At 46.8% G+C, this 23,772-nt stretch overlaps 1 protein-coding gene and 1 long non-coding RNA gene across 2 annotated transcripts in view; both read left to right on the top strand.

Annotated features, from left to right (window-relative positions):
• Nucleotides 1-459: 459 nt before the first annotated feature.
• Nucleotides 460-23,772, top strand: part of LOC118935551 (uncharacterized) — a 52,931-nt gene continuing 29,618 nt past the window's right edge. Inside the window, exons 1-8 of the mRNA XM_036931955.2 lie at nucleotides 460-616; nucleotides 1,748-1,823; nucleotides 3,018-3,150; nucleotides 6,495-6,959; nucleotides 7,833-7,978; nucleotides 13,361-13,519; nucleotides 16,795-16,886; nucleotides 17,304-17,415. Coding sequence (XP_036787850.2) covers nucleotides 525-616; nucleotides 1,748-1,823; nucleotides 3,018-3,150; nucleotides 6,495-6,959; nucleotides 7,833-7,978; nucleotides 13,361-13,519; nucleotides 16,795-16,886; nucleotides 17,304-17,415 — 1,275 coding nt within the window. The 5' untranslated portion in view covers nucleotides 460-524. The remainder of the gene's footprint in view (nucleotides 617-1,747; nucleotides 1,824-3,017; nucleotides 3,151-6,494; nucleotides 6,960-7,832; nucleotides 7,979-13,360; nucleotides 13,520-16,794; nucleotides 16,887-17,303; nucleotides 17,416-23,772) is intronic.
• LOC130681495 (uncharacterized) lies at nucleotides 6,943-11,952 on the top strand. Its single transcript, XR_008994684.1, has 3 exons — nucleotides 6,943-6,963; nucleotides 7,833-11,012; nucleotides 11,069-11,952. It is a non-coding gene; the product is annotated as an uncharacterized LOC130681495 (long non-coding RNA).

Below are 23,772 nucleotides of genomic sequence, written 5' to 3'. Positions count from 1 at the left end.
GGGCTCAGAGAAGTTGAAGACCTTGCCCAAGCGCACACAGCTAGAATTCAAACCCTCGTGTGTCGCTGATGTGACACGCAAGCCTAGGCTCCTTCCTCACAGATCCCTGGAACCCCTCTCTCAGTCATTGTGGGACCCGAGGCGGGACATAAAGTGCAGCTTCTGTGCTGACCACCGCCCCTGACCTCCCCGAGGGCTGTTCCCTTTTCTCCATTCCTGCTCCCTGGGAACCCATCCTTGCAGAGCTGATCCTATAGGATCTCTGGGCCTCAATTTCCTCTTTGTGAGTATATCGAGGCAGGGGTCTCCCTCTAGTAACAAGGAAGAGGGAGAGAAAAAAAGAAGGACGTGCCCCCCGCTGCCGGTGCTAAGGCCCCCGCCCCACGGAAGCGCGCCGCCTGGGCGCACGGGTGCGGCGAGAACGCGGAGCGGGCCCTTTAAGTCCCTCCGGGAACGCGGGCCGCGCCCCGCCCAGGCCCGCAGCCCGGAAGCGTCCTCCCCGCCGGAGCGGCGGCCGCGGGAGGATGAGCCGCATCTACCAGGACGGCGGCCTCCGCAGCAGGCCGGTGCGCAGCGCGCGGCTGCCCGGGGCCTGGGACCCCGCCGCCCACCAGCGGTAGGCCCCGCCGCCTCCGCGCGCCCCGCCTGGGGAGGGGCCGGGTGCGGTGGGCAGGGCGGGCCGCCCCAGGCGCCCCCTCCCGCCGCCCGGGCCCACCCCCAAGGGCCGCCTTCGGGCGGAGGCTCTCGGGCTATCGCACCCTCGGGAGGGCGTCTCGGCCCGACTCCCACCGGCCCCGAAGGCTGCGACCTTGGTGGCCACCCCAGGGCGGGGATTGTAACTGCGGCCCCTGCCCCGCTGCCCTCGCACGGGCCGCGTCCCCGGCTCCCCTCCCGAGGGACAGTGGTGGTGTGGCCGGAACGGCGGGTGGAGTCGGCCTGGCCGGGCTGCTGGCGGGGCCTGCCCGGAGGGGGACTTGGTCCGGAGCGCCAGGCCCCGTCCTCACGCACGCGGCGGTTCCGAGAACCCAGGGGCGGTGCCGGTTCCAACCGCGCCAGGGTCGGGGGCGCAGGAGTCGGGGGGAGCTTGCACCAAGGACGGTGGGGCCGGTGTTCACTTTTCACCCTCATCGCTGCAGCCATCCCCCCCTCTCCCCCATTTCCGTGGTTCCAGAAAAGGAAGCCCCCAGGTTCTGCTCTATGAAAACCAGAATCGGGAAGCTCGGGTCCAGTTCCTCCCAGTGGGGGAGACCGCGACCTTGGGCGAGGCACAAAACTCCCAAGCCTGGGTCTCTCTGCTTCCAAAGTGGACATGAGTGAGAACAGGAGTATAAACGTGCTTTAAAACAGGTGAAAGGGGAAGATAACTATAGCGGTTTAGATGCCCCTTCCCCCAAACTTGGTTAAATAAAAAATAAAGTCCTTTATATTTAGTAAGCACTTAATATCTTACACCTGCACATACATGATCTTAGGTCGTCATCCTAGAAACAGCAGAGGCGCTTGTTACAGTGACCCCGGCAGCAGGGCCGGAGCTCCGCCTCACCCAGCCTGTGGGACCCCCAGGGGAACAGAGGCCCCAGGCAGGAGGCACAGAGAAAGGGCTACCCAGGACCCTGGGCCCGGTGGGTAGGAGTCGCCCGGAGGACCTGGTTCTGTCGCAGTGTTGACTCTCAGCCTGGGCCGCTGGCCTGTGGTTCTTTCCTGAGGGCTGAGAACCAACTGTTCCCTCTTTCCCTCTCCTCCCCAGGGGAAATGGCGTCCTGCTGGAGGGAGAACTGGTGGATGTTTCTCGGCACAGCATCACGGATGCCCACGGCAGGAAGGTGAGGAGGTCTCCTTGGGGCTGCCTGCAGGGCGCTGGCTTCACGGCCCTCACCCATCAGGGCGCCTGCCGTGCCTGGTTCTGCCAGGGACAAGACTTGAGGCCCAGCTCTTTTCTTGAGGCCTCGCAGGGCAGGTGGGAGGTAAATCAGGAGATTAGCAGCCGAAAGGAGCCACGGAGTAAAAGGGATCGGTTAGGGCTGTGCTGGGCAGGGGTCAGACAGGAGGGCCTGGGTTCTTGCTAAGAAGACAGACAGATCAGGCCTCAAAGCCAAAAGATGTGATCGGGAGGGTTCGGAACTGAGGCTGTGGTTGCCGAGTGGGCAGGAAAGCCAATCGAAGAGGTCCTGTCATCTCCTCGTGGAACAGATTTAGCAGCTGGGAGGCGTGGGCAGGACGAGAGGCTCTGTATTCTGGGAGGGCTGAGTGTCCAGGCACCTGTCCTCCAAGCGCCCAGTGTGCTCAAGCATGCGCGTGGGACCTTGGCTTCCCTTTAAGTACCCATCGCAGACTTTACTACTATTCTTCCTACACCCTAATTCCCGCAGCTGCGGGTTTCTCCACCCTTTGAGACCTTGCCTTCCCTGTTTCTCTCTCGGGAGGTGGTTTCCTCTTCCACCTCTAGGGGCATTTCGTCTACCTGCTGCGGTTAGAAGTGTCACTGCAGCACACTGCATGCTTCACACTGGGCTCGCTCCTTCGTTAGCTACTGAACCCTCACAACACTCCTGAAGGTAGAAGATATCCTGTCCCCCTGTGGCAAGGGAAGCAGGCCAGGAGTGATTGGGCTCTGGTCCTACATCTGGAAGAGGCGCAATGGCTGCCCTCGCTCAGAATTCCCTTTCGGTGTCCTTGCTGCGGCGCTGTGGCCGCTTCCACTCCTGCTTCGTGGTGTAGGGGTCCTTGGTGCCTGTGTTAGGGTTTTCTACACACTTTCTGCCTCTGGCTGTGTGCAGGCCTGGTGGTCTGGGCTGGCCCTCTCATGGACGTCTAGCTCGGTTCATCAGTGGGGCAGGCACCCCACTAGGAAGTACATGAGTGGATGGGTGGGTGGATGGATTGACGCTGGAGGGGGCGTCTTCCCAGCTTGAAGGTCTTTTGGCGCTGAGGTGGGATTCCAGGGTGGGGAGTGGGGGAGGGCTGCAGCCGGAGGGTGGGGCAGTGAAGCAGCCCCTCCTCTCCCTGCCCGGCCCCAGGAGCGCTACCTCGTGCTGTACATTCGGCCTACTCGCATCCATCGCCGTCAGTTCGACCCCAGGGGAAACGAAATCGAGCCCAACTTTAGCGCCACCAGGAGGGTGAACACAGGCTTCCTCATGTCATCCTACAGTAGGTATCTTCCCCACTTCCTCCCTCAGGGCCCCCCTGCACTGTGGCCTGCCTCTGTCTCTAGGGGTCTCTTGGCTGCTAGAAAGAGTTTTTTCAGCAGGTTGGCCTCAAAGCCCACGTCTGGCCTTAGAATCTTTCCTGGACTCTTCCTGTGCCCCATTCACTCAGGATCCCCAGGCTCCTGCCAGTCGCAAGCGCCTAGCTGGCCCCCCCCACCTTGCCCCATCCTGCAGTCTGGCAGAATCATCCATGAACCTGACTCTGAGCATTCACTGCATTTGTGCAGAGCCCAGGCCAGTCTCCCAGTGGCCTCCATTTTCTGCCAAAATTCTCATTTGGTTCTTGGGCCCTCTGCGATTTTAGGTGCTGGCTGTAGAAGGACTGCTCTGCGGCCTGTCCCTGTGTGAGGAGGTGTCGAGGTTGGGTGGGAACCCGTCCTTCCCTCTCTCCGTTTTATTCATGGCTGCTTTCAGTTGCCCATTAATCCCTGACCACTTAGTGAGCATCGGCCATGTGCCGCCTGCTGGGGGTCCAGGGATGAACAAGGCTGCCCTCAAGGTGTTCTCAGTCTGGTAGAGGAGAGGGACAGGCCAGTGCCTGGAGCCTGGGGGTTGGCTCTGAGCCCAGGCAGGCATGGTCGGGGGGCACCCGGGAGGAGGGAACATCAGTACTGCGTCCCAAAAGATAAGCAGGAATCAGCCGGGTGCCAGGGCTTGGAAGGGCATTTCAGAGAGGGGGTGGCGGGCTAATGGCATTCCAGGGGCTGCGGGCTCCCCATGCAGGTGCACAGAGGCCGTGCAGGGAGGGCAGTGTGAGGGGCCGGGTGGAGAAGGGCCCAGAAGGGGCCTTTGAAGGTATAGGAATCCTGTAATGAGTGGTTTTAAGTAGGGGAGTGATGTGATTAGGATTGTTTTTAGAAGTCCCTGGGGAGGTGAATAGATTGGAGGCCAGGAGACCTGTTAGGAGCTGTGACAGCAACCCCGGGGGGAGATAAGAGGGCCAGGATTGGGGGCCTGACAGTGCGGATGGAAGACTAGAGAGGCTGGAGGTAGAGCAAGACCAGTGGCCTCAGTGTGTGCTTGGATATGGGGAGGAGGAGGGCGGAGACGGGGTGACCCCCGGGCTGGGGCTTGGGGGCAGGCTTGGGGGGGTGGAGGTGCACGGGGAGCTGGGCCAGGGAGAGGAGTTCCGGTGGGACACATGGTGCACTTCTAGAAGAGGGACGTGGCCACTGAGGACCGGGACGCGCAGTTCTGGCCGCTCACTGGAGAGACTGTCACTGTTGTGTTGAAGCTGGGGAGCTGGATGAAGTCGCCAGGAGGTCACCTGGGGGAGCAACCGTTGGAGGTGGCCAGGGAGGGCATCCCGTAAGGAGAAGGAGCCACCAGAGAGGTCCGAGGGAGACGGGGAGGGTGCGTGTCTCTGAGGGCCCGCGAAGCCCAGGGGGGCAGAGGGAGGACGCGGCAGCCGGGTCGGGTGCTGCCTAGGGCCCGGTAAGCTTGGACTGTGGGGCCGCCGTGGGCTGCCCACTGAAGAGCGCCCTGGTGACCGGTGGCGTGGGCGGGCTCTGGCGTAGTGGGAGGCAAAGCCAGGAGAGGAACAGGAAGGCATTGAGGACAGATCTGAGTGGAGAGGGAGAGGCAGGTCCCCGGGGAGGCAGGACGGTGTGGGATCTGCAGCCCAGCTGGAGGACCTGGCTGAGGCCGGGGGACACCTTGTCCCCGGAGATAGAAGGGGCGGAGGAGGGGCCTCAGTGGTCATAGATAAACTCATGGGGAGGCGATGGTTCTACCTCTGGCTTCTGGCATTGTGGAAGCTGGGCTGAGGTGGTTTGTCTGCGAGGTGTCAGGTGGGGTGAGGGCTCAAGGGAAGGGAGCCGCTTGGAAGTCCTGCGTGTGAGTGTGTCGGGGCTCGGCAGAGGTTCCGTCCTGGGTGTGAGTGTGTCGGGGCTCGGCAGAGGTTCCGTCCTGGGTGTGAGTGTGTCGGGGCTCGGCAGAGGTTCCGTCCTGGGTGTGAGTGTGTCGGGGCTCGGCAGAGGTTCCGTCCTGGGTGTGAGTGTGTCGGGGCTCGGCAGAGGTTCCGTCCTGGGTGTGAGTGTGTCGGGGCTCGGCAGAGGTTCCGTCCTGGGTGTGAGTGTGTCGGGGCTCGGCAGAGGTTCCGTCCTGGGTGTGAGTGTGTCGGGGCTCGGCAGAGGTTCCGTCCTGGGTGTGAGTGTGTCGGGGCTCGGCAGAGGTTCCGTCCTGGGTGTGAGTGTGTCGGGGCTCGGCAGAGGTTCCGTCCTGGGTGTGAGTGTGTCGGGGCTCGGCAGAGGTTCCGTCCTGGGTGTGAGTGTGTCGGGGCTCGGCAGAGGTTCCGTCCTGGGTGTGAGTGTGTCGGGGCTCGGCAGAGGTTCCGTCCTGGGTGTGAGTGTGTCGGGGCTCGGCAGAGGTTCTGTCCTGGGTGTGTGTCAGGGCTCGGCAGAGGTTCTGTTCTGGGCGTGGGTTCTGTGGCTCGCTGGCTGTTCTGCATCAGAGCTGGGCCCCAGGGGCTTGGCGTGGAGAACACAGCCACCTGGACAGCTGTGGAGTTGCTATGCCGAGGGACGGGGCACCTCTGTGCAGACTTGGGCCTTGTGAGTGCCCCCAGCCCTGCGGGACCTCACCTCTCATTCTGGATCCCCGCCACACCCAGGGTCTGCAGATCTGGGGCCTTCAGGGTGGCAGGTGAGGCTGTCGGAATCTTCCCTGAGCCTCTGCCCTGCAGGGCCAGGGTGAGCCGTCCGGCAGTGAGCGTGGGGACCACCAGAGTTGGCAGCTGGTTCCGGCAGACTCCACCGCAGCCGCAGAGACCCTGGAGAGAACCCTGCTGGTCACTGGGGTCTCCGCGGGAAGGCAGGAGTGTGTGGCGGGTTGAATCCTGCCTGGCTGTGTGACGTCGGGCAAATTGCTGAGCCTCTCTAAGCCTTGGCCTTATGATCTGTAAAGTAGGAGTAATACAAACACTAATACCCAGGGTTCACTGTGTGCCAGCCTCTGTGCTAAGTGCTTTACGTGTATTATTTTATTTATACCCCATGATAGTCCTGTCAGGGAAGCATTTTTATCCCTATCTGTCAGGCACAGAGAGATTAAGGAACTTGCCTGAGGTCACCCAGCTTATAAGCAGATTTGTACCAGGAATCCAGCCTGGTTCCAGAGTCTGTGTGCCTAACGCCTCTGCCAGGGGTTCCTTAATGAGTGCTGGCAGGATGGGTGCTCAAGTCCTACCGCAGGTGGCTGTGAGCATGTAGAAACACCCAGCCCTCACCTGACTCCCAAAAGGCCCTCGTGCCTGTGTGATAACCCTAGTGTGCTGTGTGCCTGCAGAGGTGGAGGCCAAGGGGGACACGGACAGACTGACGCCCGAGGCACTGAAGGGTCTGGTGAATAAGCCAGAACTGCTTGCGCTGACGGGGAGCCTCACCCCCGACCAGACAGTGGCCTTCTGGATGCCTGAATCGGAGATGGAGGCGCTGGAGTTCGAGCTGGGGGCTGGGGTGCGGCTGAAAACGCGAGGCGACGGCCCCTTCCTGGGTGAGCAGTGCAGCCTGATGGCAGGTGTGGCCCAGTGTCCTCAGGTGGCCTCCCGCCTGAGGCTCCCCCGCCCGTCTTGTATAGAGCTCATAGGAGCGGGCCAGGCCTGGCCTCTGTGGGGACCTGACCCCATGGATTTTATCCCTAAGTCCCTGGGCAAGTGCCCTGTGGTCAAAAACTTGGACACTGTGGATCCTGGGGTGCCTGATCCTGTGGTTCCTGAGGGAGACCTGTTCTATCTAGTGCAGAGGACGAGGAGTGGGTAGGTCAAGGGAGACGACTGGGGCCGCGGTGTTGCTGGTTTGGCCCCTGGTGGGAGTTCTGTGTGTGCTGGCTGTGGGTGGGTGGAGGACAAGGAGCCAGCAGCATGGTTCACCCGCCTGCTTTGGTGGGATTCCGTGGAATTCCTGAGAGTGTGTTAGCGTCAGAAAAATTCCTTCAAGGCATGAAGGGTAACACCCTGGGACCTTTCTTTTTGGTGGGTCTGAACTGTGCCAATCTACAAGAAAGCTCCACAGGTTTATAAACACGAGGGATGGAGAGAATGAAGTGCACAGGGGAGCCAGTGAGACCGAATGTCATGAAGTCCCCCAAACATTTCCACTGCACGTGAACGCATTAGCCATTTCAGGCAGCAGAACAACTGAATGGGCATTTTCCCCCCCTTTGTTCTGGGCTCCCTGCCCAAAGTGGCTGGAAAACGGCTGACTTTGTCCTTACTGGTTCTCTTTTTGCCAAGGGTCAGCCCCCTAGTTGATGCTCAGCCTGTGCACAGTTGATTTGTTTTTCTGAGGAATATTTCACCTAAAGGTTTGATGTCAAAAGGCCCCAAATTGAACACTTACAATAAGTCACAGAAAAATGGGCTACTTACCCAGATGACCAAGAAGATGACGTTTGCTAGAGAAAGCAGGGCCAGGTAGGGTAGAGAGTCTGGACTCCCTTTTGTCTTAATCAAGTGAGTCTTGGACTGAAAAACAACTGGAGCTGCCAGGCCAGCTGCCTGGACCACAGCTCTAAGGAGGAGGCCAAGGGCCCCACCGCTGCCACTTAATCAAACCCTTACTTGATGACTTACAGAATGCTTTCATGAAATGTGCCCTGTTCACTTCTCTTCTCTTTACCCCCTAGGACGACTGAGGTTGGTGGGCGATGGAGAGCCTTCCAGCCCACCCACCACTGTTGAGAATTTCTTCCATCGACTTCCGCTCTGGAGATGGAGGGAGAAGTCTGCCAATGCCCAGCCTTACCTGGTTCCTCCCTCCAGCCGCCGTGGAGTACGCGTTGAAGAAGCTCTGCTAAAATCAAACCCGGACCGTGTTAGCAGTGGGGCCCCATGCTGTGGCTCCGGAGGGTCTCTCCCTGGGTGTGGGTCTAGCTTTCCTAGACGGTGTCCTGGTGACCCTTGCCTTGAGTGTGAGCCTTCCTTCTGGAGGCAGGCAGGGGGTGAGTCCCCAGGGCATTCAGAGCGACTGCACTTGGTCTTGGTGCAGGTCAGGGGGTACCCCTCATCGGCATGCAGAGTGGCTCGGAGGAAAAGTTCTGTGTGACTCTCCACTCTGCTCACATCTCCTGCTCTCCCTTCACGTCAGCCTTCTCCCCGGCGCTGGGCTGTGGCCCCTGCGCTCTGGCTCAAGCCATCTTGTCCCCCCGATCCTTTCATTTCCCTGGAGCTGTCAGTTCTTTTTTCTTCCTTTGGTTCTCTGCCACCCTGGGGGTTCCTGCCTCCTGACTGCTTCCCGGGCATGGTGTCCTCAGGGAGGCCTAGAGGAGCCTCAGGTGTGGCTGGCTGGTCTGCATCTCTCAGGCTCACTCTGCCAGGCCACATTTTCGATATTTTGTTTCTGTTATGTATCTTTAGAACTTTATATGATTGGCTAAATCTTGAGAAAAGGATTCTTCTACACTGACTGGGTATTTGTCGGGTGTAAACAGCCTTCCAGCTGAGCAGTGTCTCTAGGAGAAGGAAGCCGTTGCTTTTTGCTCATGATCATTGCCTTGCTGGGTGCTGTGCCCACACCCAGATCTGTGAAGAGAGCTGGAGGTGAGATCTGCAGGTCCCGAGAAAGGGTAGGGACTCGGTGGCATGTGGATCCCAGTTGCCTCAGAGAAGAAGGGGCGGTGGAGTCCCCTAATGCAGCAAACAGCACTAGAGGCTTCCCACGATAAGTGTAACTGCTGACTGTTGAGTCCCTCCTGGTGTCAGCAGAGGTATCCCCTGCTTTTCAAAAGTCTGCATTATGCCGTTTCCCTTTTATGAAAGCCTTAACATTAGTACACACCTATTTTTAGTAACCAAAAGAAAATCTGAAGAGGATTTTTGCTTTTAAGAGAAAAGGTAAAAAGCAAAAGTAGTGTTCAGTGTTTGTTTTGCAACAACTTCTAGAGGCAGGGGGCACCCCCAGCAGTGAGGGGCCTCGCCAAGCTCCTTCCCCTCAGCACCTCAGCATCACACAGCCATAGCTTTGAACTGTACCTGAGCATCTGTGCTTTATCTCGATTTATTTTGCACTGTTAGCAAGCTGTGTCCTAGGGTACCAGAAAAGCCTAAGAGAGGTTATTTTTTGAGTCTGGGAAAGCTCAAAATTTTTTCCATATAAATTGATAATTGCTTCTTCACTCTACGCCATTTCAGCTTAACAAAAGTTTCCATAGGAATGCTCCACTTTAAGATAGCAGGGGAAACGTATCAGTCAGGTTTCGAAGTCCACATTCTTAACTTCAGGATTATTCTGCTTTCACATGTATACTGCAGAAGAGAAAAGGGCCCCAGAAAGGTTAAGGCAAGGGTCATAACTGCTTATTTTCAAATTACCCAGAGTCACACAGCTAATAAGCAAAGGTTATACTCCTTCCTCTGTCCCCTGCTTCCTTGGCCTACAGAAGGGCCTTGCACACAGGGACCAGAGATGGCCCTGGCCTTGCAAAGCAGGGTTACATTCCCAGGCTTTAAGGAACTTGCCTAGATCTTTGACTCTTGATCTGGGCTCAATAATATGGCTGTGAGGCTTGGGATTCACACTTCAGTTACGCCACCTGAAGTCATGGTTACTGGGCTACTTGTGGATCTCTTCTGCTCTTGTTGCCCTTTTTCAGTTCAGACCACCTTGCCCCTCTCACCTCGGCTGCCTTCTGGTGTCCTGTGTGAGTGGGGCTGGCTCACTCCTGAGCATGCTGAGCCTCAGTCATGGGGTGGCCAAGCGGGTGGTTAAGCAGGAGGACTGGGGGACACTGACTGGGTAGAGGGACCTAGTGAGGGCACTGTGCTGCCCAAAGCACTGTGGCCAAAGGGTATGGCAGGCTCAAATGGGCAGGCCACCATTCCGAACAAGGAGGTCCAGGGTGTCAGTGCGCCAAACCCAGGGCTACAAAAGGGCTTGGTGTCTCCGGGCAGCTCCTAGAAGGAAGAGGCCGCTGTGACTGGAGCTCAAAGGAATGGGTGGAGGTGGAGGCACGTTTGAGATGAGGCTGGAGATTGGGCGTGGCATTTTCAGCATGTTAAGTATTTCGGGACTTTGTCCTTAACTTCCTGGAAGCCAGTGATCCCAGGGAGAGTGGTAAGATCTGATTTGTGTATTTCAAAGATTGCTTGACTACAGTGAAACTGAAGGCAGTGAGCATAACTAGGAGGCTGCTGCAGTTGTCAGGGTGAGAGACTGGAATGGTTTGGTCTATAGCAGTCGGGGTAACAGTGGAAAACAATTCAGGTAGACAGAGGAGGAAAGGGACTTTGCAGCAAGAGAAGAGCACCAGCAAAGCCAATGGGGGGGCAGTGGCCTGCTCCTGGAATGTGTGCAATTTCTGTATACGGTTGTTGTAATAATAAACCTAACCATAAAATTTGATAATCCTTTTTCAAATACTGTTACACAATCACTTTCCATATTGCTACATAGTCTTCATAACCAGTGCTTAAAGGTTGGCTACCATTTAATAGCTGTTATCATTCTCCAATTTTGGGATAATTAATTGATCCCTATTTGGAGCTAATATAATTAATATGTCAAATGCTGTTGTAAATTATATAGTTCCCTCAATCTCACCCACCCACCCAACCACCTGTCCACAAGTCACACATACACACACATTATATTTTTGGGTTATTTCTTTAGGGACAGATTCCAGGAGTCAGATGATTGGGAATCTAGGAATTTTTGAAAAAGGTTTTGTTACCTTGTTTTCCAAAAGGGTTGTTCTAAATTACACTTTCAGCAGCAATGTAGGAGGACCATTTTCATGCTATCCTTGCCAGAATCGGGTATAACATTAAAAAAAATTTTTACAGTATCATGGATAAACAATCTTATGGAGGTTTCACATGAACAACATTGTGGTTTCAACATTCACCCATATTATCAAGTCCTCAGGTTTCACATGAACAACATTGTGGTTTCAACATTCACCCATATTATCAAGTCCTCACCCCCCTCCACCCCCACCCCGTCCCTTTGCAATCACTGTCTACCAGTGTAGTAAGATGTTATAGAGTCATTACTTGTCTTCTCTGTGCTATACTGCCTGGGTATGATGACATTTTAAAAAATTATATTTGATAAGGTGAAAGTAATGCTTTAATTTTTATTTTAAAGTTAATACTTTAATTGGTCTTTCCCATTAAGAGTGATCGTAAACATTTTTCTCATGTTAATTTCCTGTATGTATTTCCCCTTTTGTCTGCTAGGGAGGAGAAGGTTTTTTTGGTTTATCAGACTTATTTATATTTTAAATATAACCATTTTCCATAGTTTAGCAACTTCTTTCCATTTTTAAAAATTGATTTTACAATCTTTATATGGATATAGCTGTTAACTTTTTGTGATTTTTGTTTGCTTTTAAAAAGCTTATATTCTCTTTTCAGATGTTAGATACTCAATTTCATTTTCTTCCATTTTGGTTACCTGGTTTTATATTTAATTATTTAATCCATTCTTCCTTTAATTTGTGGGAAGGTATGAAGTGAGGTAACGAAATTGCTTATTTTCAAATTGCTAACCAGTTACTCCACCATATTTGTTGAATTCCTTGCCACTGTCAAGTTATGACTTCTCCTGCATCACATATTAAAGTTATTTGTTCTTAAATTATCTGTTATATTTCAGTAAGTCTCCCTGTAGTGACAATCTTAACTATCACAGTAGGCTTTAATAGTTGGTAGAGCTAGGTCCCCGTCATTATTCTTTTGTTTTAGAATTTTCTTTGATATTTCTATTCAACATTTGGAACATTTTATCAAGTTTCAGTGCATACTTATTGCCTTTGGATTTTTTTAAAGTTAATAAACTAATAAATCAAAATTTTATTTTAGAAAATTAAAAAATATATGTAGTTCCACTACTTTAAAAAATCACATTGTAATCCATTACATGCCATGCACTGCTCTAAATAATTACAAATATTCTTTTTGTGTTTATAACTGAAGTTAAGTAGAATCTTTTTTCAAGTAGAAAAAGCCCAGTTTTACAGTGAAGGAAACTGATATTATGGCTGTTTTACAGATCAAGACACTTGCTCAAGGTATCCAGGCCATCAGCAGAGCCAGGGTTTCAATCAGGGCAGGTGTCAGGGTTCCTATGCTGAGCATCCTGTGATGCTGCCTTTCTCCAGACACAACTAGTATTCATCATTTGGGGTATCTACTTGCAATCTTTTACAAAGTGGGGTGTCCCTGTACATTGTGTACGCTTTACACTTATATCATGAATATTTCCCTGTACTGTGAATCTTTCACAACATGACTTTTAATAACTTTAATTTCCAGGTATGCAGGTCAATGCATTTAACCAGTTTCTCATTTTGAATATTTGGTTTGCTTTCCATTTTTCCCTGTAATAACTACTGAGATGAGCATACTTGAGGTTAAATTTTCACAAATCCACAATCGTTTTATTATAAGTTCTAAAACTGGGAATTATGGGTGTAATGTCCTGTATATTTTAAAAGCTTCTGACATAGTGCCAATCCTCTGGATAGGGGATCCCAGTTTGCAGCTCTAACTGCAACACAGGGACGTGCTCCACCACACCCATTAAGTCATTAAAAGAAGAAAAAACTACCAATTTGGAATCGCCAGTACCTTTTAAATGGAATTGCACTAAAGATCAATTCAACCATTCACTCTCTACCATGGAGAAATAACCCTTTTGCACGAGGAGGCATCTATGTAATTCACTTAAGTTCTGTATGTAATATTGAAAATAATGAACTTAATGTTCCCCAACCGAGGAATGGCTAAATTAGCTGTATTTTCACACTGCGGGACGTTCTGCAAGTGCTGAGGGGAGGGCAGGCTTGTATGTTTTAGCGTAGACAGAAAGGGAGGCTCCGGTCACCTCTGCCTGGGAGCCTGGCTTGCTGTTAGGATTTGGTTTCTGCGGGCTGCGTCTGCTTTTCCGACGACCTCGGCTTTGCGCCGCACCTGGGATTCTGCAGCAAGCGGTCGGTCTGGGCAAAGGGCACGGTTCCGGGTTCGTATCCCAGCCAGGCCCTAGCTGGCCAACCGACTCTGGCCACGGTGAAGACCCTACCCGGACTCGGTGTCTGCACCGGACCTGCCTTGGCTAACCCGACCAACCTGGATCCTCAAGCCGTGCAGAGCAGCCGGACTCTTCGTGGCCAGGCCCCGTGGGCATCGGGGGCAAGTTTCCGCGGGCCACTCTTAGCAGCGCACCAACCGGAAGTGTCTGTGTATTGTGGCGGAAGGAGGTGCTCTCTGGGAGCCGCCGGTGCCGAAAGAAACGTGGCCGGCAAAGATGATTCAGGCGATTCTGGTTTTCAACAACCACGGGAAGCCGCGGCTGGTCCGCTTCTACCAGCATTTTGTGAGTGCGGCCCAGCTCGGTTATGTCTCTTCGGGGAAGCCGCGCCCTCTTCCCTCCCTTGGGGCCCTCCGGCGCCCGCGGGCACCGCCCGCTGACCACCTCGGGCTCCTGCACCGTGCGTGACCCTTGTCTTCCTTGACCTCCATCCCCGGACCCTGGCCAGTGGCAGAACTTCTGCCCCCCGCCCCGCTGCCGCCGCGCTCTCTGATCCTTTCCTGGACCTTGGCTTTTCTGTGCCGTTTTGTGACACTTCTCCTTGGGTGTCGGCACTACAAGTGACGGGGCGGGGATGGGGAGGCGCCTTCTTGAGAACTTGTTTGAAGGCCCTTTAATCTTGTTGGCTGTTAAACGCAGTTTCTTAAAACGCAGTTTCTTTTGCTTTAGCCAGAGGGTCTGAAAGGTTTTGCTTTCTTGGAATTAATTTTGCTTCAGTGTTGGCTGGGACTGCCTAGGGACTGGATACCCATCACTCTACATGTAGAGTTGAAGAAAAGTCAGTTTAAAAGTGGGAAATGTTGAGAAATTATAAATGCTGCCGCATGAGGGCTCAATAAATGATAATAGGCACTGGAATTGTCCAAAAACACTCTAGAGAAACACAAATGCTCGTGCGCCCCAATGTTTTATTTCTTCGCAGCTGTATCTAGGTTTCGAACTGTTACATGTATGGTAGGTGGGCTGGTGAAACCGAAAAGGGGAGTCAGAAAACTTAAATTCAAGCCTCAGTTCCACCTTTTTTTTTTACCGTTGTGCCTATTGACAAGTTAACAAACATCTTTAAGACTGTATTTCCTCATCTGTCAAATAGAAATGAAAAAAATAATTTTACCTTTTTCATAGAATTTTTAAAGCTAGATTAGATTTTATTAATTATAACAAGGTAAAATATTAGCATCTAATAGAATTATTCAATTTGTATTTGCTTTTGTGTGTGTGAATCTTTCCTTACTTTTTTAAAGTGTTATTGAGGTAGAAGTCGTATACCATAATAGTTCACCTATTTAAAGTCTGCAATTCAGTGTTTTTTTTAGTATGTTTACAAGTTATGCAGCCATTACAACAATTTTAGAACATTTTCATTACCCCAGAAAGAAATCCCTATCCATTAGTATTTCCCCCTCAACTCCACCAGCCCCAAGCAACCAGTGATCTAATTTGTCTCTCTGAATTTGTCTATTACAGACATTTCATACAGATGGAGTCATACAATATGTGGTCTTTCATGATTGGCTTCTGTTACTTGATGTAATGTTTTCAAGGGTCATCCATGTTGTGGTGTGTATCAGTTCTTCATTCCGTTTTATGGCAGAGTTATATTCCATTGTATGGAATTTTAATCAGTTAATCTTCCCACCCACAGCTCCTGTGAATAATGCTGCTATGAACATGCATATGCAGGTTTTTGTGTGGACATGTGTTTTCCATTTTTCTTGGTTACATACCTACAGGTAGAATTGTCAGGTTATATGCTGTGTGGTTTATGTTTTGAGGACCTGCCAGATTTCTCCGAAGTGGCTGCACCCTTTCGCATTCCATCAGCAATGCATAGGAGGTCCAATTTCTCCACTTCCTTATCAATATTTGTTATCTTTTAATTAGACATTTTAGTGGGTGCAGAGCTCATTTTCATTGTGGTTTTAATTTCCATCTCCCTAGTGACTAATGATGTTGAGTATCTTTTCATGTCTTTACTGACCATTTGTATATCTTCTTTGGAGAACGTAGGATTTTTCTAAGAACCAAATTAGTTCATGCATAAAAATTACCTTACAAACCGCAGAGTACTAAAATATATGAGAGATTATTAAAATAATTGAGGCATGTAAGCAATTGGTAGCTTACACTTGTGTTGAATTGGAAATTAGGTGGCCTCACCATTTCATACCACTTCCCCACTGACTACTGCCACTTCCTCCTCAGTTGAGCAAAAAGGGTTTAGTTTGAAAGATTGTTTTCCTCCGTTTAAAAACGTGAAACTTTTTTACTTGGCATGTTTTGTATTACCGAGTACACAGAGTTAATCTTTTACATCATCCTGTCATCTGTGAGCTTTTTGAGTTCTTTAAATAGAAACCAGGAAAATAGTGATTGGTTTACTTGAATTTATGAAGACCAGTGATTAGCAAGTTTTCATTCATCCATTCAATAAATGCTAAGAGCTACTGTATACCCATTTTGAGTCAAAATTATGAAAAGTAATTTCTCCACAGTGACATTTTCTGTTTTTTTTCTCTCTTTTTTTTTAGATAACTAATCATTTCAAACCTAAATTCAGTCTGTAGAAAGAAAGGGATTAACATTACTTGAATCTGTTTTCTGACTCTTAGGGCACGTCCAATCTGAAGGTTTTCTTAAGCTTTGCTACCCAAAGTGCGGCCCACAGACCAGCAGCACTGGTGTCTCCTGGAAGCATGTTAGAAATGCAGTCTCAGAATTTACCCCCGACCTACTAAATGCCAGTCTGCATTTTAACAGCATCCCCAGGTGATTCATTGTACATTGAGATTTGAGAGCACTGCTCTAGAGCTTTTCATTACTTTTGTCTTAATGACTGGTTTCTCCCTCCCTTCATCCTTTTTTAAACTATACTTATTAAGAACCATATAGATGTAAATAGGAATCAAATGTGAGTTACTAAGAGATTCCATCACAGTTGAGCTTTCCTGTGTGTCGCAAGTGAATTTTAAGTGAAAAAAAATATTTGTAGCCCTGCAATTGTTCAAAATTCTAATCTGTAAATAGAACTTTTTTTCTCAATACTTTGTGGAGAGTAGCATATCATCTTACATGTGCTACCTCTGTTACTTTACACAAGATGGCAGGCTTAGATTTTTAAGGTATATACACTATTACGTCTTGACCTCTTTGAAGTGTTAGACCTGTTTATATTTGTTATTTACCCTGATAGATGTTTTCTAGGGGACGACAAAATATTTCAGTACCAGGCCTTCTAGTTACTGTTTAGCCTTGTGTGAAAGTTGATCCATTCTCCTTTGCTTGGTTATTAACTGTAAGGAAATATTAGCTTGTTGATCAGGACAGTAATAGTTGTGAATAGATAGCTAGGTAAATATACCCTTCTTAATTCCTCTAACAGACTCTTGTCGCCCATTTTTCCATCGATTTCCCTTTTATTTTTTCTCTACTCATCATTTTTATGTTTGGTACCAAATCGTTTCCTGCTTGGAAGCACTTCTCTCCCTGTCCAACTTCATCAATGGAATGTAGTTTTTCAGACTTTTCTGCTTATTTGCTTTCTTTCTTTTATTCCATAGCCAGAAGAAATTCAGCAGCAGATTGTTCGAGAGACCTTCCATCTAGTTCTCAAGCGGGATGACAACATTTGTAACTTCTTGGAGGGTGGAAGGTAAATGATTAGCTTCCGTTTTCTCCCCATATGTCCATGTTGGGGTGGCCTTCGTCAGCAGCACTTCTTCAGGCAGCACCCAAATGTTGGGTGGGTACCTAATGCACTGTGAGCTGATCTTAGCATGATCTGCTCAGAGAGAGACTCAGTTCTGTTTCAGAAGCTGTTGAATGGTTGTGCTCCAGATATTACTCATTAGAGGTTTGGCTCCTGGGAGGATGGGCAGAACGTGATGTAAGGTAAGGTGGCTTTAGGCATCTCTGCCAAACGTGGTTGCCATTCACCTGGTAGAAATGGCCCGTTGTTTGGCCTGTCCTCCCCGTTTCTATTGGGCCTGTTTTCATTCCTTGGCACAGGGTTTCTCTTTGATATGCTTAATGAAGATACAGGCATTTAAATGTTTTCTATCTTCCACAGTTTGCTTGGTGGCTCTGACTACAAACTGATTTATCGGCACTATGCTACCCTCTACTTTGTTTTTTGTGTGGATTCATCAGAGAGTGAACTTGGGATCTTGGACCTCATCCAGGTACGTGTAGTCAGCTAACAGTGGCAGTCATTTTAAATTGGCCCAGGGTTTTTTTTTACTTGATAATTATTTTTTATTGAAGGGTAGTTGACACACAGTATTACATTAGTTTCAGGTGTACAACACAGTGATTCAACATTTATATACATGATAATTCTAGGTACCAGCTATCACCATACCAAGTTGTTACAATATTTTGACTATATTCCTTATGCTATACATTACATCCCGGTTACTTATTTATTTTACAATTGGAAGTGTGTTTTTATATATATATATATATATAAATTTTTTTTTTTTTTTATGGGGGCATCTCTCATATTTATTGATCAAATGGTTGTTAACAACAATAAAATTCTGTATAGGGGGGTCAATACTCAATGCACAATCATTAATCCACCCCAAGCCTAATTTTCGTCAGTCTCCAATCTTCTGATGCATAACGAACAAGTTCTTACATGGAGTACAAATTCTTACATAGTGAATAAGTTACATGGTGAACATTACAAGGGCAGTCATCACAGAAGCTTTCGGTTTTGTTCATGCATTATGAACTATAAACAGTCAGTTCAAATATGAATATTCATTTAATTTTTATACTTGATTTATATGTGGATACCACATTTCTCTATTATTATTATTTTTAATAAAATGCTGAAGTGGTAGGTAGATATGAGATAAAGGTAGAAAACAGAGTTTAGTGTTGTAAGAGAGCAAATGTAGATGATCAGGTGTGTGCCTGTAGACTATGTGTTAATCCGAGCTAGACAAGGGCAATAAAACATCCACGGATGCAGAATTCTCTCAGAACGGGGGGTGAGGTTCTAAGCCTTACCTCTGTTGATCCCCAATTTCTCACCGGATGGCCCCCCTGCGACTGTGCCTGTCTTAGGTTGTTCCTCCCTTGAGGAATCTTACCCGTCTCTGGCTAACCAGTCATCTTCCAGGGCCATACAGGGAAATGTAAAGTTGGTAAGTGAGAGAGAAGCCTTATTGTTTGAAAAGGTTAGCTTTTTACTTCTTTGCATATTTATGCCCTGTGGCTTCTATGCCCAGCATTTGTCTTGAGGTGTCTTTATCTTTACCACTTGGAAGAATTATGATACTCGGTAAATTCGACATGTTGGCCCAGGGTTTTTAAGTAACCCTCTTGTAGAGCCTTTTGTCAGTCTCTTTATTGATACTGGTAAAAGTTGCTAGATGTCCACTATATGATGCTGTGCGAAGGCTCCTTAGCACCCTTATAAACTCTTAGAGCTTTTGGATTCATTGTTTCTACCCAGCCCTCTCAATGACCTTGGTTTTCATGTGTGATTCTGACACCAATTCTGATGTGTGTGTTTTTCCCCATCACCGTTAAGCAGTTAACTCAGTTCTTCATGGAAATGACCAAGTGTCCCACACACTTAACTAAATTCTGACACTGTCTACCTAGAGATAGACAGACACCAATCGCAAGTCCAGGTTGTCTGTCACCTGTGCTTCTGACTAACTGGCTATAAATTAAAGGTTTGCTCAACCTCCTCCTTGGGCTCAATTAATTTGCCAGAGTGGCTCACAGAACTCAGGGTAACATATTACTTACTAGATCACCAGTTTATTCTAAAAGGTTGTAACTCAGGGACAGCTAGTTGGAAGAGGGGCATAGGACAGGGTATGGGGAAAGGGCGCAGAGCTTCCAAGTGCTCTCTAGGCATCCCACTCTCCCAGCATCTCCACATGTCACCAGCCTGGAAGCTCTCCAGACCCTGGCCTTTTGGGTTTTTATGGAGGCTTCATTACATGGGCATGATTGAGTAAATCATTGGTGATTGATTCCTTCTCCAGCCCCTCTCCCCTCCCTGGAGGTGGCATGTGGGACTGAAAGTTCCAACCCCCTAATCACAATGGTTGGTTCCCCTGGCAACTAGCCCCATCCTTAAGTGCTTTCAGAAGTCATCTTATTAATATAAACAAAAGACACCTTTATCACTCAGGAAATTCCTAGGGTTTTAGGAGCTCTGTGCCAGAAACGGGGATGAATACCAAATAGTTCTTACTATAAATTATAACACATCATGTTTTGAAGTTTTTTTCAACTGTCAAACCAAATGACATTTAAAATTCTTACTTTATATTTTCACTTGTAATTTTAGCCTAAAACAAAGAAATTGATGTTTTAGTTGGTCTGTGCAATCTCGATGTAGGTTAGCATAATTTTTGTTAGGATTTTTGAAAATTAAAAGTGGCTTATGCATTCTTGTCACTGCCTTCATGGAAACTGAGTTGTACAGGGACCCTTGACAAATCAAAAACTCTTGAGACTGAGAGATCTCTGAAATAAAAGGGTTTATTGAGCCTTTATAAATGCAGCCAGAGAAGGACTGAGTCCTGGGACAGGCAGTTTCTGCTTCACCAACCGCAAGGTCAATTAACAGAAACAACTTGTCTGCCAGACTCAAGAATCAGGACATTTATTAGGGGTCTCAAGGAAGAAAGTTCTTTCAGTTTGCTTTGGTATGTTTAAAAGCAATAGATAAAGAAGGTGGGCAAATGCAAAGCAGGAGGCCTAGGGATAGGTGGTCAGTTGATAGAGGAGGCTCGTGGATTGGTTGTTGATGATGGTCAGACACTGTTCATGAGCATGAGGAGTGCCGTAGTTCTGGGGACCTTCTAGATAATTGCTAAGTGATTTCATCCAGGAACGTGGAGTTTCTGGCTAGCTATGTCCCATGGTTATTGGCTGATTACCTTCCCATGTATCTCTCTCACCATTCTCTGGCCTTATGTCACTTAATTTTAGGACATTTCAGAATTTTTCCTTATCACCCTAGCTTGGGAACCATTAATTTAGTAAAGTTTCATCATTTTACACATGAAATTCTAGGTGGGCTTCCTTGAATAAGTCGCTTAAGTAGGCTACACTCAAATAGAAGCTTGTATTAAAATCTCATTAACAACAATTATAGAGAGCAAAACCCTCTGGCTGTGAAATACAAACTTTACATGCTTACAGCTGTATTTTATTTTGTTAAGATAAAATTAGAGAAGCTAAATTAATATTAAATTTAGAAGGCTCAAAAATGGCAAATTTGGGAGTGTTATTTTCAAATTTCAAATACACCAGACTCTTTTCTAAAAAAGTGATGTTCTTCTTGAACATACCAACTTTTAAAATTTATTCATACCTATTCACATTCAGAAAATGATTTAAGATGCTTAATTAAAAATTTCATGTGTCATAATCTTTTATTATACGTGAAAGTATAAATAAATAATGAAAACATCTAAAAAAGATTCATCTCTAAGATAATTTTAAATGCTTTCTTAACACCCCAGTCAGATTAGACATTGAGAGGCAGTGTGGTTTAGTAGGAAGAGCTCAAGATCTAGAATCAGAAAGCCTGGGTTTGAGTCATGGGTCCACCATCTGAATATGGAAATATTAGGTTGTAGAATTCAGTTGTGACAGTGTACTTTATAGTATTGTAAATTTTAGAATGCTGTAGAGATGTGCATATACCAAGTATGTTAGAAAATAAAGGAAATATAAGGGTAATATTTGAAATATTGAGATGCAGCTACTAGAGGAAATGTACTTCATATATCTGTATTAATAAGACAAACTATAACTTTATAATGTAATGGATATTTATTAAATATTGTGCATTGGATTTGGGAAGATAGATAAGTAAAAGATGAAAATAATAGGACCTATAGTGTTTGCTTTTTGAAAAGACAAAATCAAATAGTTGGCCTAATATAAGGAAGATAAAAGTCAGATAGGAAGCATCAAAATGATTTTAGAGGATGAAACACATAATTGTGTTACCGATATATTTGAAATAGCTGACTACAAAAAATAAATACCCAAGTTAGGTTAACAAAAAGGCACTTAATCCAATATCAGGATGAGATAAGAAAGGTTAACAAAAGCCCTGACACCCTAATGGGCTCAGAAGAATTTTTTTTTAATGTTGAAGTACAATAAAACCTGTATATTACATAAGTTATTTTTTAAACTCAGAATGAAAATATCATACTACTTAAGTATATTTTATGGAGTAAATTGGTTGTGATCGAAACGCCTCTCCCAAGGAAAATGTTATTATATATTGCATATTAGTATTGGTACAAAATTACTAAATAAAATCTTGGCCAATAATCAGTTGAACCAATAAGTCATGAGACCTGGCTCTTGTTTCCGACTCCCCCATAACAAGCAGTCTGGCTGTAAATAATTTCAGCTTGTTGCTAGTAGGATTTTGCTTTTTTATGTTTTGACTCTTCTGTGTGCAGGTTTGTTTTGATTTATAAGTGTACTAGATGTTCTCTTCTAGCTCAAAAATTCTTTCTCTCTCAGGAATACTGCATACTAGAAGAATTATTCATTGTGTCCCAACTGTCTTTAGCCTAAGGATACAAGTCAGTTTAACAAGGAAAAATTCTGAGAGTCTATTACAGCAGTAAGAAAAACAGTGGAACTAATACAGTTGTGTCAGTAGATGCTGAGAGAAATGAGTATCGAAATTACATTCCTGAAATACTCTTAAATTAGAACAGGAAGCATTTAAAAAATTATTTAGTGCATGTTTATTTAGCATAAACTATTGTTGAAGAAATAATACATTTATGTGATTCAGAATTCAACAGGCGTATCAAGAGTACACAGTAAAAAATGTCTTACTTTCCCTCTCCTCTATCACCTAGTTTATTTCTCTAGAAGCAGCCAATTTTAGTTTTAGAACCAAAAGCCAGAACCATTGTTATCTCAGGGGAGAAAGCTACAGGGATTCATAAAAACGAGTGTCTCTTACTATGTACTCTAATCTGAACAAATATTTGTTAGGAGTGATAAAAAAAAAATGAAGTTACATAGTAAAGGAAGAGAGAGATGTTATCCCTGTAAGAATGGCCTGATTATGTATCTAGAAAACTGAAAAACAAAAAGCCCATCAAAATTTTATCAAGTAATGAATGTGAGCAAAATGGTAGAATATGAAAAAACTCCATCAAAATTGAATTTCCGATTTCTGTGAAGACAAATTTGTAATTAAAGAAATTTCACTTAAAGTAGTGACAAAGGGTATGTAGTATTTGGAAATTAACTTAGTATGGGATACTTGACTTTGTTTCTAATTAAACAATAAAATCTTAAAGGAAAAACATAAAGGAGTATTTGAAATAAATGGAGCTACAAGCCCTCCCCTGTTGGGAAGAGGCAAGCGTAGATGACAGTACTAATCAGTAGATTAAGTGGGAAACCAAATATAATTCCATCAGGAGATCTAATAGGACTTGCTAAAGGGAAAACTTATCAGAAAAATGAATGGCTGCAAAATGTAAAAGTGTGTTTTGAGGGAATATGGCAGTAATAGGAGATTGGTTTTACTAGGCTTCAGAATATATAATGATTGGAGGTGAAATTATATCTAGCTAGAAAATCCAAAAGAATCAACTTGAAAATAATTAGAACTAATAATAGAGTTCAGTAAGGGGACTGAATACAAGTTTAACATGTAAAATTTAATAGCTTTCCCTTAGCAATAATAAATTAGAAAATACATTTTAAAGAGGTCCACTCACAATAGCAAAATGTCCATAAGATATACCCAGGAATAAACATAAAAAATGTGCAAGTTCTATATGAAGAAAATTTTCAAACTATAGTGAAAATGAAAGAAGAGAAAAATAAATGAATAAAACATACCCTTTGTTTGCTGAGAAAATTCATTAAAATGTCAGTACTTTCAGATTATAAATTACTGAAAACCCATTTAGAATCCCAGTAAGATTACTGTTTTTAAAGTTATTTTTATTGTGAAACCTCTTGTAGATACAAAAAACATGCTAAACATGCCTATCCAGTTTAAAGAATGCCAACAAAATGAAGCTCTTGTTTAGATTAAGAAACAGTACATTCTAGTACCTTAAAGCTCTGTATGTCCCCACTCAGTTCATCTCCCTCGTACACTGCAACCCTCAGATTTTGGAGTTGATCATTCCTTTGCTTCTCTGTATAGTTTTACCATGTGATGTGTATTCTCTAAATGCTATTTTGCTTAGTCTGGAAAGACTGAGTGACAAGCAGAAACTTAGCTGTGTAAAGAAAGGGTAACTTGCCACTTTTAGACAAAGGCTTCCAAGAGAAAATAATCTGAACACTATGTCTCTGGGTCACCATCTGGCTTCAGTATCCCTGAAAGTTCATAAGAGGCCTTTCTGGGGAGGTCTGAGGACGCATCATGCGAGTGAGCCCTGGCAAACTTAGAACCTGCTCTAGTTGGTGCCTCAGGCTCTGGCTGGCCAGCAGGAACACAAAGAGGAGGTCTGGACAACTCCACATCTGCCTCTCAGCTTGCCTTGAGCTTCCTCTTT

Source organism: Manis pentadactyla, chromosome 18 (assembly GCF_030020395.1).
Source record: "Manis pentadactyla isolate mManPen7 chromosome 18, mManPen7.hap1, whole genome shotgun sequence".
Taxonomy (NCBI): Eukaryota; Metazoa; Chordata; class Mammalia; order Pholidota; family Manidae; genus Manis; species Manis pentadactyla.
This window is presented reverse-complemented; position numbering and strand designations above follow the sequence as displayed.